This window comes from Staurois parvus, unplaced genomic scaffold (genome assembly GCF_062004578.1).
Source record: "Staurois parvus isolate SC_StPar_1 unplaced genomic scaffold, SC_StPar_1.0 ptg000090l, whole genome shotgun sequence".
Lineage (NCBI taxonomy): Eukaryota > Metazoa > Chordata > Amphibia > Anura > Ranidae > Staurois > Staurois parvus.
The window spans coordinates 3306769-3325309 of record NW_028317886.1 but is presented as its reverse complement, the minus strand read 5'-3'; the positions used below and the strand labels follow the sequence as shown (position 1 = coordinate 3325309).

Here is an 18541-nt window from a genome sequence, read left to right as displayed (position 1 = left end):
CTAGTTTCCATGCCTAGGCAAATGATGTCACACATCCCAAGAGCCTTCAGAAGAGGAGGAGGGGTTTTCTCAGCTAAGAACACCCTTCTGCTTGTATGCCTGAACTAAGGGCAGATGGATTCCAGGAAGTAATTGTTACTTGAATCATCCGCCCTTACTCAAGATGGCAATTGCCAGAAAAGCTAGAGGGTGTTTTTCTAAGTGATTTGTCTGTAAAATAAAGCATGGAAACAGGGATAGATTGTGGAGTTTGCATTTTAATATTAAAAATGAATTCAAGTGTTTTGTAAAGGCTCAATTGTTTTTACCTTTTGTGTGCAGCAGCCCCTCAAATACTTACCTGAGTCCCATCACAGTCCAGCAATGTGCATGAGAGCCTCGGCCCTCTGGGGACTCGCCCTCCTCATTGGCTGTGCCAATGAGCTAATGAGGAGAGAGAGGGGACTGAGCCGCAGCTCTCTGTGTGAATGGACTTTTGCTTTGTGGTGCTCAGTTACAGTGTAGTTCCACTTTAACCATTACATGACCTTCTTAAGCACTCTGCATACCCAGCATCTGAACATAATCCATTATAATGCGTAATTTACAGACTGTTTCCCCAGCGTGTCACACATCAGTATAAAACTGCTTTTGCATGTACCATTCATCCACCAACTTGCTATGCAACCCTCCAGCACATATCCTCTACTGCACAGGTATCAATCTGGCGGCCCTCCAGCTGTTACCAAACTACAGGTCCCATGAGGCATTGCAAGATTGACAGTTACAAGCATGACTACCAAAGGTAGAGGCATGATGGGACTTGCAATTTTGCAACAGCTGGAGGGCCGCCAGTTTGACATCCCTGCTTTACTGCATTAAAGATATTTAGAACAGTATCCTTACCCTGTAAAGGATAAGTGTACTGCATACTGGCAAAAATCACAGCCGCAGCCATATGTAAGCACTATGTGTTCCACTTTGGAGTCCACGCTGACTATTTTCTGGAAGTATCGGTATTTTGTATCCAGCTGTATCCTAGGTAACGGAATAAACACTCAGCCTGGCACTGTGACTGGCTGGGGCACTTTTGGTGGGCGCAACTAAAACTACCGCTCTGACAGGGGGTTATGCCTAATTACAAGGGAGAATGTCACCAGCACACCGAGGATCACCAATATGGGTCTATGTCACATGCCTGATGAAGGGGTCCTGCGAGACTCTGAAACGTTGCCTTGCTGCAACTATGTGATCGTTTATTAAAACTTTTGGATTCATATTGGTGATCCTTGGTGTGCTGGTGACATTCTCCCTTGCTGATTCTGTCCGGTTCCAGCTGACAGTCGCTGCAGCACCCACTTATACACACAGCCATTTTTAACGCAGGAACATGTGCGTTTGGATTGTACACTTGTATGCCTAGTTACATTCCCCTATCACAGTGGTGGGCAACCTTTTTTTTCAACTGAGCCAAATCTCGCCAAAACCACGATTGAAATTTATTTTGAGAGCCACATTTTTAAAACTGAAAATACATCCCCCATAGTAATTCTTCCCCCATAGTAATTCATCCCCCATATAGTAATTCATCCCCCATATAGTAATTCATCCCCCATATAGTAATTCATCCCCCATATAGTATTTCATCCCCCATATAGTAATTCATCCCCCATATAGTAATTCATCCCCCATATAGTAATTCATCCCCCATAGTAATTTATCCCCCATAGTAATTTATCCCCCATATAGTAATTCATCCCCCATATAGTAATTCATCCCCCATATAGTAATTCATCCCCCATATAGTAATTCATCCCCCATAGTAATTCATCCCCCATATAGTAATTCATCCCCCATATAGTAATTCATCCCCCATAGTAATTCATCCCCCATATAGTAATTCATCCCCCATATAGTAATTCATCCCCCATAGTAATTCATCCCCCATAGTAATTCATCCCCTATATAGTAATTCATCCCCCCTATAGTAATTAATTCCCCATATTGTGTCAATTCACTTACCTTTGCTCCGCGCGTTCCTCTCGCCATGTTCCCGCGCTGTTCCGGTCTTCAGGGCGGACTGTGAGAGGAGAGGAGTTCGTCACGCTGCCCCGCCTACATCCTGACAGCCAATGTTTGCCACGCTCCGCGGGCCGGATTAAAAGGTCCGCCGGGCCGTATACGGCCTGCGGGCCGTAGTTTGCCCATTGCTGGGCTAGCTGCAGAGTCCTGACTTTTGGGGCGGCCGCCCGAGAGGAGGGAGGGGAGCGGGCGCCCAGCACACAGAAGAGCCGCATTTAAGTGTGTAAAGAGCCGCATGTGGCTCGCGAGCCGCGGCTTGCCGACCACTGCCCTATCATAACATTCGTTTTGGTTCCACCCACCAGAACACGCCAGCCAGTCACAGTGCCAGGCTGAGCATTCACTGATGTGGATTACTATTGTTATGTCTACAAAGGACTTTCACCATGACACTGAAGTACTGATTTATTTTTTTTCTTCAGCTTTTCCCTTCAGTGTACACATATGCTCAAAGATCTGTAAATTCAGTGATACATTCAGACCTGCTGTAAAGAGAAAAAAAAATGGGGAATTTTATGTTTGAGTGCAGTAATATATTTGCATATGTGTATATATTCAGCAAGTATTTACACACGTATACGCTGGCAGCTAGAAGAGGATGAATTTTAGTTCTTTATGAAACGTAACTTTGTTGTTTTTTGAGGATCTTTCTGTGGGCAAGATCTGCTTTTTAAAAAAAAAAATAACTATTGCATCTGCGTGCAAGAGGCCTTACAGGGGTCAGTAATGAGTTTTGAAGTCTGAACTATGGGGGTTATTTACTAAAACAGGAGAATGCAACTCTGCATAGAAACCAGCTTCCAGATTTTATTGCCAAAAGGCTAATTGAACAAGCTGAAGTTGGAAGCTGATTGGCTACCATGTAGAGCTGCACCAGATTCTGAGTGCTCCAGTTTTCATAAATCTACCCCTTAGTGTTATATTGGTACCTGCAAATAGACTCCATAAAATGAGCTGCTAAGTAAAACGAAGACATTTATCATCTGTAAACCATAATTTTATATAAATGCCATATACTAATGTTCTTCCAGGCAAGTCCTAAAGCTTTGTATTGTTGGAGATTGTCCTGGTGTTGGGTGTAAATCAAAGTCCTCCCTATTTTACTAAGGCTGGTCATACACAAAATCTAATAGGTTGATGTGTCTACGCCAGGTGTGTCCAAACTTTTTTCAAAGAGGGCCAGATTGGATGAAGTGAACATGGTGGAGGGCCGAACATTTTTCCGAACATTCTTTGAACCATTACAATTAAATGCAAATAAAATATTTTATGCCAAGTTAATTGAAAACGACATACTTTTCATTTCATAACATTAAGATCAACTGACAGCTGAGTTTTCACAATGTATTGAAAATAAATTTAAAAAAAACTTACCTGCACTAATGTGAAGGGTAAAAAAGGTAGCTGGAGCTGAAGTCTCTGCTCAGCAGCCGGGAGGGGAAGAGAAACACACTTCACGCTGGAAGCCCAGCCCTGATGTCACCGCCCTCTGTCGCTCCCAGCGCGGCGCAGTCACGCATGCGCACTGCTCTCAAGCAGAAGACTGTCTGCCACAGAAGGGAGGGCCGTGCGACAGCCGCATTTACACAGACCAGGGAGAACGCGCCGCAGTCAGGCATGCGCACTGCCCTCTGCTCTCAAGCAGAAGACTGTCTGTCATAGAAGGGAGGGCCGTGGGAGGGCCACATTACACAGAGCAGGAAGGGCTGTTGGAGGGCCGTATTAAACCGACCCCCGGGCCGTAAATGGCCCGCGGGCCGGACTTTGGACATGCCTGGTCTACGCTATATAACAAACGGCCGAATCTCCCTCCGCGGTTAATGTACTCTGTCAGCCTAGTCCAGGTATTTTTTTTTTTTTTTGGAGACACAAACTTGACAGGCTACATGCACTAGATCCTGTCTGTAGCTGGACCATAATCATTTCACGTATATAAATCACATCTGAATGTAGGTGTTCTCCTTGCTGCCGATTACCCCCAAAAGAATTGCTGGTCCCACTTCTCAGGTCTGGTGAATGTTAATCCATCCGTTATGTTTAGGTTTTGTTTGCTTCTGTCACATTGTAGACGTTCAGCTGTAATAGATCAAACTCCGTCTTCTCTGAGCACCTTCTCCTAATGCCTGCAGCTTCATAATCCACTGATGGTCATGACTATCCTTCATCACCTCTTATCTCCAAGCCTTGTTCCTTGTAAGTGCTGGTAACCTCTATCAGGGACTTAAAGGGTTCCACCACTATATCAGGAAAGGATCCACAGAAAAGTACAAGGTTTCAAAAGGAGCGAGGCATGGAAAGAAGAGGTGAGAGTCTGTCTATTGATGAGTGGAACTGAGGCTTGGATTATGAATCTGTAGACATTGGGAGAAGGTGCTTGAAGGAGACAAGAGTTTGGACTCCTGTGGCTGAAAGTTTGTGACAGAAGAAACACAAACATAGACCTCATCAACAGTATAACATTCAGGTCCCGACTGAGCCCAACCTGAAGTTCCAATTAGGTCAGCATCCATTTCCCTTGGTTTTCAAATGTTCCTGTTCACACATGAGCTTAGTGTCGCTTGAAGCATCTTTTGAGCTACAACCCTCAAGCATTTTTGCCCTCAAACTTCAGTTGGAGTGCCTGAAAAACAAACAATTACGCACACTTATTTTCCTTAGTAACTAGCTTTTCATTACCTAAAAATAATTAAAGCCAAACTAAACCCTCCTATCCTTTTCAGCCAAGGAAGCTGCCATCTTGGCTTCTGTTTTAGCTGCAGTTGCCATGGTACTGCACATGTGGTTAGTTATGACACAGTTGAGAGCACAAACAAAAGTGACAGTTAGCATTCACAGCATGCCGGAATGTAACTGATTTCTTAAACCGTTAAATTGATGGGTTTAGTTCCACTTTAAAAAAAAAAATGCTCAAGCCTCAAACATCCACAAATACCTGTACAAACCCTAGAAATAAAACAAAGATGCTGTGCTGAAGTGTAAATGCATCCTTACAAGTGACCGGAGAAAGTGGGAACAGTATTTATTTTTCTGTATAATCTATTTGGATAAAGAAGGGGTCTACTTTTTTTTTTGTTTATGTTCTCTCTGTTCCAGCTTTCAGTTGGATCAGAATGTGTTTTAAGTCTCGCTGAGAGAGTGATGGAAAATCCTACATTTTAAATTAGAACAAAATGGGAGGAGGAATCTTTCATAAGGGACAAATGATTTGGCAACAGGAATATCCCTCACTTGGAGGAGATTTTTTTTTCACTCAGACAGGAAGTAAAGGAAAGCCTCTCTAGCAGGAAAAAGAGCAAAAATATTCTCTTCCCTGCTCTATTGAATATAAAGATGTTTTGACTATACATGCACTTTAAACACACAGGCAAATTTGCACACAACCCATTGCTCCCATTAAAGGATAAGTTCACCTTTTAACAAAAAAATAATAAGTGCATATTTTTTTGCAGGTAAAAAAAATGTGCATTTAGTCGTCATGCACACTGGACGTTTTTACAGCTGCTGTTTTTGGCTTTTGACATTTTTTTCTACAGCCAGTAAACCCCCCAGCATGTTATCCTATGTGTCCATGCACATAGTCTGTAATCAACGTTTTTTGGCAGGGACATTTTTGACTGAATATAAACCCAGGACTAATGTGTTTCTAGAGGAGTTTCTTAGCTGTAAAAACGCTCTAACGCTAAAAAATGCAGTAAAACTCAGCAAACCAGCATTTATGGACTCTTTTTGACCCAAAAAACCCAATTTTTTTTAATTAAAAAAAGCTAAAAAACTAAAATGCAGGAAAACGCAGCTAAACGCTAATGCAAAAACTCTAAAAAAAAAAAAAAAAAAAAAAAAAGCTGAAAAACTCAAGTTTTTAACGTGACTTTACACAGCTAACGTTACCAGCGTTATTAAAACATCCCGTGTGCATGAGGACTTACTATTTTTTTGTTTCTGGCACCTCTAAAGCATTGCACCAGCAATCAGCAGATCAGTGGTGCCATGCAGGTCTCCCCCTGACCTGTCAGTATATCTGCTTGCTTGTGCATCCTGTACAGATACTTACTGACAGGAAGGCTCAATGAACTACTACAGTGGGAGATGATCCCCCACTAGCTGTCACAATGGGGATCGGAGGGGTGCGGGGGCCGGTCTGCTCGTAACATGTTACACCCTGAATATGGATGTAACATGTTACAGAAGGTGAACTTATCCTTTTAACATTCATTAGATCATGTGACTGAGCACACTACAGGCATGTTTTACACCGCTTACTCCGGCAAAATCCTGTTCCTTGTGGTAATTGTCTTCCCACACATTATTATTATCATATTTCTGTGCTTCGCCTGTGCTTTTTTCATTTTTCCCAGGGTGTCATTTGACTTTCTGTGAGGTATAAAATTGTGAAATGCTGTACAGATAAAAGCCACTTTCCAGTGGAATCTCTACACTAGATTTGTCGTTGTATTTTATGTGCCACATTGACATTTATCATCGCTTCTTGTAGAGTACTTAGTTGGTGATACGCCGTTTGACATTTGTCATTGCTTCTTGTGGGGTATTTAGTTTCTGGGAAAAAAAAGTGTAATATTTATAGTTCTTTATTTGATGTATTACGTATGACTGGTTAGTAGCTACAATGCAGGTTGCAGTGATGTGAACGTTTTGCATTTTGCTTCTTACAGAAACACAAAGGTATGCCAACAGAAGCCTGCGGAAGTGAAAGAGAGCTCCGAGAAATTCTGCCCTGTAACTGTGAATCCGCGCCACACTAGAAAGGCTTTCAAGGTTATGAATGAACTGAGAAGGTATAGTATCTGTGCCTTTTGAGTTTTCTGTATGCATTCATACTGCAATTAAAGCGGTATCAAACCCAAAAGCGAACATTTATCATATTGCAGTTTACCATTTCTTAGAGATGATGACTGTATTAGTTTTTTTTTCTTTCTTTTATTTTCCTATAGTGATCCAGCCCATAAGTCTGTTGTTTTTCAAAAGAACAAGCTCTGTTCCAGATATATCAGTTGACAATGAGTGGCTTTTATTCATGTAAAATCTTTATCCCAAAAGGAAAAATAACTGCTGTAACCGATTTATAAAGTGTTAGCTGGAGTTTGACTTCAATTTGTTAGTGTATTTAAATCTACTAATAAATGTAACACTCCCCTCCTCCTCCCAGACTGACAATGCTGCTGTCCAAAGGTGCCCCCTGTGCTCCTTCATCCAGAGTGGCAGTACTCTAATAGAGGAGGTGTGTTACTTGCCAGATCACCAGGTGAAAACAGAAGGGAACAGCCTAATAAAAGAAAATGAATGCAGCCACCAAATCGAATGATTGGTAAGCTGCAATATATTAAATTTTGGTTTTGGGTTTAATACCACTTTAAATCAGAATTTCCCTGACAAGCGGCTGCAGCTGCCAGTCTATGGAACATTTTCCAACATGTTAAATAATGACTTCTGTTGAGCCAGGGAGTACACATTTCTACGGTCCATATTTGAAAGGCCAGCTCTTTGTAGAATTTCTGCACTGCCCCCTTTCCATGCTCCTATTTGTATTTTATACCTAGATCAGCTGGATTCTTTTTATAAGGGGTGGTTGCACTAAGGCTTCATGCACACTAGCTCTTTTTTTTTTTTTTTTTTCTTTTTAAGCTAAAAAAAAGCTGGATAAAAACACTGGTAAATAGCGTTTTTAGTAGCGTTCAGAAGCGTTTAGGAGCGTTAGCATTTATTATCGTTTTTACAATACATGTAGAGGAAAAAAAAAAGCTGTTAGCGTTTTACTACCATTTAGCAGCATTTAGGAGCGTTTAGCATTTTTTTTTCTGTTGGTGGAACTCTCCAAAAAAAAAACTCTACAAAAACAAAAATTCGAGCCGTGGGCAGCTTTGTTGGCACCACCCAGCTCAGCCAAAGTTGATTTGAAAATCGACTAGCCGGATGGAAAAATATAAGCTGAATGGTGACTGCATCCACAATCGCTATTCGGGTATTTAGACAGCTGTAGGCGCTGCGTTTGAATACAGTAGCCTGCAGCGCAGATTCCTCCATGTGTGCTGTTTATTATTATAAATGTATTGATTTATAGCAGGGGCTGTAAAACAGAAATATGACATTTTTATGGCTAGCTTACTGCTTTTGACTTGTCAGCTCTTGATGTTATACTTCTATCTGTACCCACGATAACGATTGCATTTGTATCTTCTAAAATCCAAATTTTTTTTTCATTAAAAATTTATTGAAAGGAAATATTTTATGGCTAGCTTTTGTGTCAGCCCAGGCCTCATGGAGAGAGGTGGCTTGCATAGAGGCATGTCATATGCTTTCTCTATAGTAAAGAAATATGGGGCACAGATATGAACCTGCACTACTAACAGGAGGTATATGTTAATCCTGTGTGTGCATTATGTGAGAGCAATGTTTTACACGCTCTGTGATTAGTGTGTGTGCATGTGGCCGCTTAGACATTCACACAGCCATCTAGGGCCATACACTGCCCAGATCAGCATATTTCTGTAGCCGGTACAGCCAAGAGTATGTGATCAGCTGCGGACAGGAAGCACAGGCTGACGCTGTCTGGGGATCTTGATAAATGACTAGGGACAGAGAAGTGTCCCTGGACACAAAGGGGTTGATTTACTAAAACCGGAGAGTGCAAAATCTGGTGCAGCTGTACATGGCAGCCAATCAGCTTCTAACTTCAGTTTGTTCAATTACGCTTTGACAAAAACACCTGGAATTTGATTGGTTTCTACGTAGAGCTGCTCCAGATTTTGCACTTTCCAGTTTTAGTAAATCAAACCCACATAGTCTAGGTATAGAGCTGTCCATAACTGCATGTCATTGCTCCTTGTCCAGTTTACCTGTGAACATTTTAGTGTGCACAAACTGATATTTGAGGTGTACAAAAGTTGACAGAAATGTCTTGTATTGTTATAAAGAAAGGCACTATTTTAGGATAAAAAGATGAAACAAATGACATTTCATTCATTCCTATGCACCACAGCATATCTGTAGTTTCATGCAATGCACTGCAACCTACCCCAAGGCAGCAGTGACTGTGTATTGATCTGTGCAGAATAAAGTAAGTAACTGCACATAGTGTGAACGAGTATTAAATGCTTACTTTCAATAGTTTATTTAAACATCATTATTTTTTTCATTTCCGATCTGCCTTGAACAAGAAAAATTGATTGGTCAGTTCCACAATACAGCCCCCTCCCTCCTTGCACTTCATAGCCCTCTGCTTTTCAAAGAGTGTGTAATTATTGTTTGCTGGCTTAAAACCTCCTCTCCTCCCTTTACGTTCCTATATAGCAGCCAGGGGAGGAGTGAAGGGGAATATTATAGAGTGTCACTTGAGTGACCGTTCTGGGGCTGCTGTTATTACACCCAAACATGGCAGTACCCGGCAGCAGTATTGTTATTTTTTTTTTAAGTTCTCCCACAAAGGGGGGGCTTTTACAGAAAAATAACATGCCATTCATAGGCCATTTTTAAACGGACTTCAAGTGGCTAAAAGAATCAATCTCTCTCTCTCTCTCTCTCAAAATTAATATTTCCACAATGCTTATAAATACAAAGATGAGTGAGGGCTTGTTTTAAAGTCTTTGTCCGTGTTCAAAATATGTAAATACTTAAGGCTAGGTTCACACTTCATGCATTTTGGTGCAAAATATTTGCATATTTTCAAGTAGATTGTTGATTTGGTGTTCACACTTTATTCATGCATTCCCATTGAACTGTATGGGGTTAAAATTGTACCTTCCAGCATCAAAAGAAGTGCTTTCGCCTTTATTGTTGTGCTTCAGCAAACACTCTATAAATTGAATGGGTGTGAACCAAGCCTTACTGTGCACAGGTCCGCTTTTAAGATGACGCAGATGGCAATAAAACCCTGACAGTCAGTCTAACCCTGCAGCACCTTGCACAAATTGCATTATTTATACTTTAAAGTGCTCTAGTAACTTGAAAAAAGCCTGTTTTGTCTTTATACAAATGTTGGCTTCTGAAAGGCTGATGTGATATAATCAGTGTGATTTCAGATGAAGTCAAAATAGTTAACAGAGGAAAGAAATACCTTTTAACACATCTGTGTATTCCATTAAACATGATGCTGGTGGCTGTTATATTTGTATTTATAGAACTTGTGATTGAGAACTGTGAAAATCACAAATATGTGTGTGTGTTTATATACATATATAAATAGCTAAACTGTGTAAATTATACAGAATTTGCAGAGCTACTTGCAGTCTATGTATGCATTTAGTTTACTATGGATATTTTTATAAATGGAATAAAAGAATAGCTTTTGACCTTTATTGTTCTGAACCGATAACAAAACACCATCTTTAAAAGAAGTATGGCCAAAGCTTTTTTGGGCATCCTCTCCTTCTGGTCACAGGAGTGCACTTACTGGTGCACAGACCTTTTGGGATCCCTCTTCCTTTTTTTTTTTTTTCTTTTTAAACTCTTCCTTTGGTTCCTTTTGGTTTCTTGCCAATCTCCTGTTATGTTGGTGCTCCCTGTGCCTGCTGGGACCTATAGAGGGGTGTTCTACGTACACACACTGTGCACATCTTTGCAGCCTCTAGACGTCCATTTGCATGAGGCCTTACAATATTCTGTGTTTAAATGCTTTAACCACTCCAATCAAACGTGAAGACCCCGGCAGTAGTGTGCCAATGTACTCCTCTCCTTTTTGTCCTGCATTTAGGAGGAACTATTCCAAAGGACACCCACTGCTGATTCTTTTTTATCTTGCATAGAGGCAGCTATAAGAAAAAAATGAATACAATTAAAAAATTGGCGCTAAGACGGTTATCACAGCCACCTTTTGTCATTGTCAGTGATGCAAGAAGCAGAAAGAGAGATGACTTACACATCACAGACTTCAGGAAGAACACGCACAGTGACTGTATGAAGTACTGCCTGGAATCTTGCTACAGTGGATTACAGAGAATTTAGGTTAAAGTTATATTAACCAGTTGCCGACCACCCTCAGTACATATACTATGGGCGGGCAGCAGCTATAGGATAAAGCTGGCCATAAAAGGTTTGATTCTTGGCTGGTTCAGCAGGAACAGGCCAAGATTTGAACCATGTATGGGCAGGCTGAATGTACCCAAGTTGATCGATCAATTTGGGTACTACCAGCCTGCCAGACTTTACATGTCATTATTGCTAGTGGCTGTTATAGCCACTAGCAATAATCGCTGTGTTCTCTGGGAGAACACAATGGCTCCATGGGAAGGATTCCCCCGTCAGCACTGTCTGTGTCTATGGGTTAAAATCAAATGAACTATGGGTTGCAGGAGAGAAATTTGTTTTGTCTATGACCAGCTTAAGTGACCCATCCGTACGTCACATAGCACATGTGCTCCGCTCTCGTGGCCACTGTGTGGTTGCCGGTACCTGGCCGCTGTGATCGCATAGTGTCAAAGCTATTATGAATGAATTCCACTCACCAATTAAAATGCCTAGTGTGCTGCAGATTTCAGCCCTTACTATCACTGCGGTGTGCCTTTCTTTCTAGTGCTGTGGTTGCTTTTCTTTCCACAGTTTACAATCAATGGTTTGGGTTTTATAGGTGTCTCCTTGCCCTTACAGGGCTCCACTGGAGACCCCTTTGGATGCATACATTTGCTGGCACCACGTACGTGACCTCCTCCTTTTGTTTGTGTCCATAAGGCATAAAGCCATTTCCCCTGCTACTCCAAGTAAATGATCAATGGTGTAGAATGAGTCTGCACTCTGCCTAGTACAGGGTTGATGTGATGCGCCTTCCCACCCACACCCAGATATTTGTGAAAGCAGTGCTTTGGGACCTGGTGACAGAGAAAACCCAGAATTGTAAGTATTTTACAAAGAGGAACAAATATGGACATTGTTTTACAGGCTCTGTAAGGTGCGTTATGGTAGAAGACGTGGAGCCTTTAACACTACTTTAAAGGAAACCTGTGCTGTGAGAAATGCTGAATCTGCTATTGCTGACCTCCTTTTGAAAATGGTATTTGCCTGATTGCCATGCCTCAGTACTTTCTTTGGTTACTAGCTTGGAACAAGTATGCTGCAAGTAAAGTCACCATAAATCCAGAATAGACCTGCATACTTTTTCTGAGTCTGTTCCAAGAAGCACTGAAGCTATTAGACCAGTATCACAGCCCAGGAATGAACGATTTCCAAACAGGATATTCATGTTGGCAGCCTGTGTATTTCTCTGGAGAGGAAAGTGTTCAGAGGATTCTTTTGCAGTCACCTTTTTATTGGATTTTTTTTTTTTATAAATGACTGAGTACCTTTAAGCAAACTAAGTAGGCTTTCTAATTTTAGGATATTTTTAGTGTTGTTGGATGGCACTGATTGGTTTCACTTGTTGTCTGGAATTTTAATTGCAAAAACATTCTAAAGGAATACACTGAAGGTTTATGTTGAAAACATATTCAGTACTTGTCTGGAATATATGCACATTTCCCCACGTTTTGTTTTTCAAACTACTTGCTGTCTGGGGGACTTTTTTTTTTATGTACTTTTTTTACATGTTGAAATAAGTATTTTTTTTTTTGCCAGAAAATTACTCAGAACCCCCAAACATTTTATATTTTCTGAAAGCAGAGGCCTTGAAAAATAAGATAATGGCTTTTACCATTTGTTTTGTTTTTTTTAGGTCACACGGCATTTGCAAAGTCATTTATCAAATGCAAATTTTCAAAATGAATTTTATTTTACACAAACCATATACAGTAATATCCACTTTTTTGATAAATTGTAAAATATGATGTTGCACTGAGGAAATAGCAAATTTGTCAAGACTCAAAATTACCTACACCTGAGAAATGGCAGCAGAAAAAGGAAGATTCTAAGATTCTCCCCCTATGCTACAAACCTCCCTGCCCCCCCCCCCCCCCAATCTGCCCATCTGAGGAATGGAATCGGGGTAATTCGCTTTCGGTTGAAATTTTAAAGGCTAATTCCACTTTTGTGGGAAAAAAATATTGCAAATAAAAAAATATGGCATTTGTGCAAGCCATGTTGTCATTTAATGGTATTTACTTTTCCATTTCAATCTGTATCGATGTAATTTTCTGTAAAATTCAATAAAATGTGGTCAAAAAAGACATTCTGTGCACTGTCAATGTAGAGAACACCAGAAATGTAATTTCCTGCTTGTGATTGGCTCACTGATTTTTCCCAAAAGTCTGTTCAAAGATAAAAGTCAATTTTCAGGCATCCTCTACAACATAAATTTCATTTTTGGTGAAATACTCCCTAGGTGTTAAAGTGGTATTAAACCCAAAACCGCATTAGTTTCCTTTGTTTCGGCTTTATTTCCCTCTTTTTTTTTTTCTTCACCTTGTAATCTGGACAGTAACACATCTCCTGTTTTAGGGTGTCTGCATTCTGGGTGAAGTAGTAAAGCAGACACCTTTTGTGCAGCAGCCTTGTCAGTTTGAAAAGTGTTAGACTAGCAGATTTTGATGGACTTTAATAAATTGAAGCAGTTACAGCAAACTTTTTTACTTGTTGGGATAAAGTTTTTATATACTGTAAATCGGACCTAGACAACTGGCTTCCCCAGGGCCACATTTGGCCCTTCAGCTGTCTCTATCTTGCCCTTGATGCTTCCACAGTCAGCATGCCTCTGATCTTGTCTGTTTCCTTGCTGAGGAAGCTGACAGGCTCAGAGAGTCCTCCTGACAGGTTCCTGTGTGGAGAGCTGCAAAAACTGGAAGGAGAAAGTCTGAGGATCTGATCTGTACAGTGTGGAGGCTCTGTTCTAGTGGAAAAGCATTGCCTATGAGACGTCCTGATGCTCTCCTACCACTCTGCTACCTGGCCAAGTTCTTCCTGTGGTAGCGCCTGCACACTGTAAACCTCAGGAGACATACATCTATTCTTCACTCCAGGATCAGGATCTGCAGAAATCCCTGCTATGCCATTCTCAGGCTCTCTCCGTCCAGTCACAGTGCTTTTCCGGCATTTGGCATGTGTTGGGAAGGGGGGTCTGTAAAGCCGCCTGGTTTTACTACATTCAACTCCCCCCCCACCCCCGTCTGCTCATCTGAGAGAAACCTTTTTCATGAGCAGTTGTACCTATTGTTCATAGTGCAAGGGGTTTGTTTTTATATACCTTTGGACCTTCCTAGGACCAGTTAATATTGAGCAGAATTAAGTTCAGCCCTCCACAATAATCCCAGTTTCTCATGTGGTCCCTTGGAAAAATGAATTACCCGACCCTGCCGTAGAGGGTAATCCTGTGTTCAAAGACCCCGTGGATATAAGGCTTCCTCACTCCAGGTCCTCTTTAAGGCCCTTTTTCCTTTGGTAGGCCCTTGTCATGCAGCCATGACATTTAGCCAGACCCTTGCAATCTGGACCAAGCACATGGCCTAGAGCTTTAAGCTACTGTGTGAATGGCTTTGTGGATATGCTTTTTCAGATCTCCAGGATAAGTCTTCTCTCCATCCATATGCAGAGGAGTCTCAAGTGTCAGCCCATTGTGGCAGAGCGTATGTTTGGTCCCTCCTTGGATAAATATATCAAAGAGATTACAAGAAGTAAGTGCACTTTCCTCTCCCAGATAAAGAAGGTTTGAGCTTCTGCAGATAGACGTTATATTCCTGAGGCTAGGAAGAGTTCCTCCAGCTCTAAGTCTGGGAAAAATATTTGTCAGAAGACATGGCCCAAGCCAGCCAAATCTGGCTCCAAGCTCTCCTTTCACTGATGGGGTGCACCCGCTTTTCAGAGTGAGGAGATATCTATTGGCCTTTTTGTCCTTCTCATCCCAGGAAATCTCAGATGTTTGAGTCCAGAGTTTCCCTTCCAGGGGCTACAAATTTTGCACTCTGCCTTTTCCCCCTGCAAAAACAGGCATATCTTCTTGTTGCTCAGCAGCTCCTCTCACACGGTGGTTATACCCCCTTTTTCCCAAATGATGAATGTTTACAGGGTTTCTACTCAAACCTGTTCAGTTCCCAAACTAAATGGGGAGAGTTCAGCCCATTTTGGATCTGGAGACTCCTCTTGTTCTTGCAGGTTCAGACGTTACACACAGGACCAGGGGCGGACTGACAACTCATGGGGAAATGAGTTGGGAAATAGGGGATCATGGGGCTCTTGTGTCCTTGCCCAAACTCAAAAAAGCCTATGAAAAAGGTACCAGGGGCATCTCATGGGGCCCCCTACTGACCCGGGCCCTCAGTCAGTGCCCGAGTTTCCAATAAGTCCATCCGTGAAATTTCCTTTCTACTAAATATTCCATCGTCAGCTGTTAGTGGTATTATAACAAAGTGGAAGCAGCTGGGAACTGGGAACAACAATGGTAGGTCGTGTAAAATGAGAGATTGGGGTCAGCGCATGCTGAAGTGCACAGTGTGCAGAAGTCGCCAACTGTCTGCAGAGTCAATAGCTCCAAACTTAATGTGGCCATCAGATAGCACAACAACAGTGCGTAGTGCGTAGGGAGCTTCATGGAATGGGTTTCCATGGCTGAGCAACTGTATCCAAGCCTTACAATACCAAGTGCAATGCAAAGCGTCAGATGCATTGATGTAAAGCACGCCGCCACTGAGATCTGGAGCAGTGGAGACATGTTCTCTGGAGTGACTAATCACGCTTCTCTGTCTGGCAATCCAATGGACGTGTCTGGGTTTGGGGGTTGCCAGGAGAACGGTACTTGCCTGACTGCATTGTGCCAAGTATAAAGTTTGCTGGACGGGGGTTTATGGTGTGGGGTTGTTTTTCAGGAGTTGGGCTTGACCCCTTAGTTCCAGTGAAGGGAACTTTTAAGGCATCAGCATACCAAGACATTTTGCTCAACTTCATGCTCCCAACTTTGTGGGAACAGTTTGGGGATGATTGTTATCAGTGGGAGGAACAGTGCCACATCATTGTTATCAGTGCGAGGAACAGTGCCCATCGTTGTTATCAGTGCGAGGAACAGTGCCCATTGTTGTTATCAGTGCGAGGAACAATGCCCCATCGTTGTTATCAGTGCGAGGAACAGTGCACCATTGTTGTTATCAGTGCGAGGAACAGTGCCCCGTTGTTATCAGTGGGAGGAACAGTGCCCCATTGTTATCAGTGGGAGGAACAGTGCCCCATTGTTATCAGTGGGAGGAACAGTGCCCCATCATTGTTATCAGTGCGAGGAACAGTGCCCCATTGTTATCAGTGGGAGGAACAGTGCCCCATTGTTATCAGTGGGAGGAACAGTGCCCCATCATTGTTATCAGTGGGAGGAACAGTGCCCCATCATTGTTATCAGTGGGAGGAACAGTGCCCCATCATTGTTATCAGTGGGAGAAATAATGCTTAATCGCTGGTGTCAGTTGGGGGATTTATGCCCCACTGTTGGTGTAAGTGTTAGGAATAGTTTCTCAAATCTGGGAGGAATAGTGCCCCATCATTGTTATCGGTGGGAGGGACAGTGCTCCATCATTGGTATCAGTGGGAGGGACAGTGCTCCATCATTGGTGTCAGTGGGAGGAACAGTGCTCCATCATTGGTATCAGTGGGAGGAATAGTGCCCCATCGTTGTTATCAGTGGGAGAAATAATGCTTCATCGCTGGTGTCAGTTGGGGGATTTATGCCTCACTGTTGGTGTAAGTGTTAGGAATAGTTTCTCAAATCTGGGAGGAATAGTGCCCCAAGGACCGGATACAGGCTAGCAAAGGGCCGCAGTTTGGAGACGATTGATCTAAATGATCGTGCTCTGGGAATCATTTGTCCTGTAGGAAACAATGACTCTGGCTTCATATTTATGTGCTTAAGGCAATGCACATTACTACAATGCATGTTAACCTATTAAGGGTCAGTTTAAAAGCTTACAAAGTGTATATAACATTTAAATACTATGGGCTGAAAACCATTATGGTTTCCTTTTTAATCTGTATTACTAAAACCAAGGGTACACAGCAACCTAAAGGCAGATGCCCCAGAGTAGTTACTTGTTAAGCCCACTGCTGAACTTGGCTGGCTTTTAGTGTTGGTGGAGTTTCAGTGTTGCATGTAAATGTCTGTTTAATTGACTGTACCTTGTTGGATCTGGCTCTGTCTAGTTCACCTTGTGTTTATGCTAACTGTATTTTCAGCTTGCTTTTATTGACTTTCTGTCCAGTGCTAGACCATGGTCTGGCTTAGTTTAGCTCTTAGTAGATTTTATATTGTTTGTATTTAGGATAATATTGCACCTAATGGGAGATTAGAACTTTCTGGCATCCCCATTGGCGTCATGTAAGCAGAATGCAATGTTTCTAAAGACACCAATATAAAGCTGGCCAAAAATGAATCAATTTGCTGATCGAGAAAAATTAAACGGGCAGCGCAGTGGCTAAATGGTTAGCACTTCCGCCTGACAGTACTAGGGTCATTGGTTCAAATCCCAACCATGGCACCACCTGCCTGGAGTTTGCATGTTGTCCCTGTGCCTGCGTGGGTTTCCTCCGGGTACTCCAGTTTCATCCCACACTCCAAAGACATGCTGGTAGGTTAATTGGATCCTGTCTAAATTGGCCCTAGTATGTGTATGTATGAATGTGAGTTAGGGATCTTAGATTGTACACCCCTTGAGGGTTAGGGACTGATGTGAATGTACAATACATATGTAAAGCTCTGCGTAAATGGATGTCGCTATATAAGTACCTGAAATAAATAAATCAGGAATCCTCCCTGCTGTGTTGTATTCTGACAGCGGGAGCTCCTCCACCATCAGAATACACAGATCAGATCAGCGCTGCAAGCCCGTTGCTGTTAACGATCCATGTAATGGCTATCTGGAAAGTGCATAGCATTCCAGAGGGGTGTATCCTTTTGGTAGCCTGGCTCTCTCCATAGACTTGCATTGAGTTGTTCTATGGTCACAGCATATACTTCCATTTTCAACATCAGAATCGAAATAGCAATACAAACAATAGTTCTTTTTGACAATCCAGTGTGAGCTTAGTTGAAAAAATCTCCTTTTTATGTTTTTATTTCTGCCTGCCTGTCTGCCAGTCATCTCTTTCCACAACTTCCCGGATTCCTTGCATGATTTGCAGCTTCTCCTCTGCTGTTTACTTTCCACTTCTAAGGATTACATATCCCATGGTACATTGCTGCCTGCAAGCAGCAGTTCCTGTACTGACTCCACCTCCTGAAACTCCTCCTCTCAGCGCTTCTATAGGTCAGAAGGCAGGCTCTGTGAAATGTGTGACACAGCAGTGCATACCCACAGGACATAGTGAATAGGTTTCACAGAATTCAAGGAAGTAAATATGTAGGATCTTCACCAAGTAAGTTCACACATTTCAAAGCCGTTCAGGTTAATAGGAGAAGGCTACAAATAATTACTGATGCAATAAATTGCAGCATACCAATTCTTAGATGTGGTGTCTGCATTCGTTTTTGTTTTTAGGCATTTTTCTTTTATTTTCACCTGTGGATCTGGCCAATAAGTAAGTCATATTTAACCTCCATAGCGGTCTGATTATGTCCATATTTCTGTGCTCAAAG

At 42.1% G+C, this 18541-nt stretch overlaps 1 protein-coding gene across 1 annotated transcript in view; it reads left to right on the top strand.

Moving 5' to 3' along the window:
- The window catches only part of KLHL2 (kelch like family member 2), a 204647-nt gene that overhangs the window by 18456 nt on the left and 167650 nt on the right, over positions 1-18541 (top strand). Inside the window, exon 2 of the mRNA XM_089670361.1 lies at positions 6732-6854. Coding sequence (XP_089526487.1) covers positions 6732-6854 — 123 coding nt within the window. The remainder of the gene's footprint in view (positions 1-6731; positions 6855-18541) is intronic.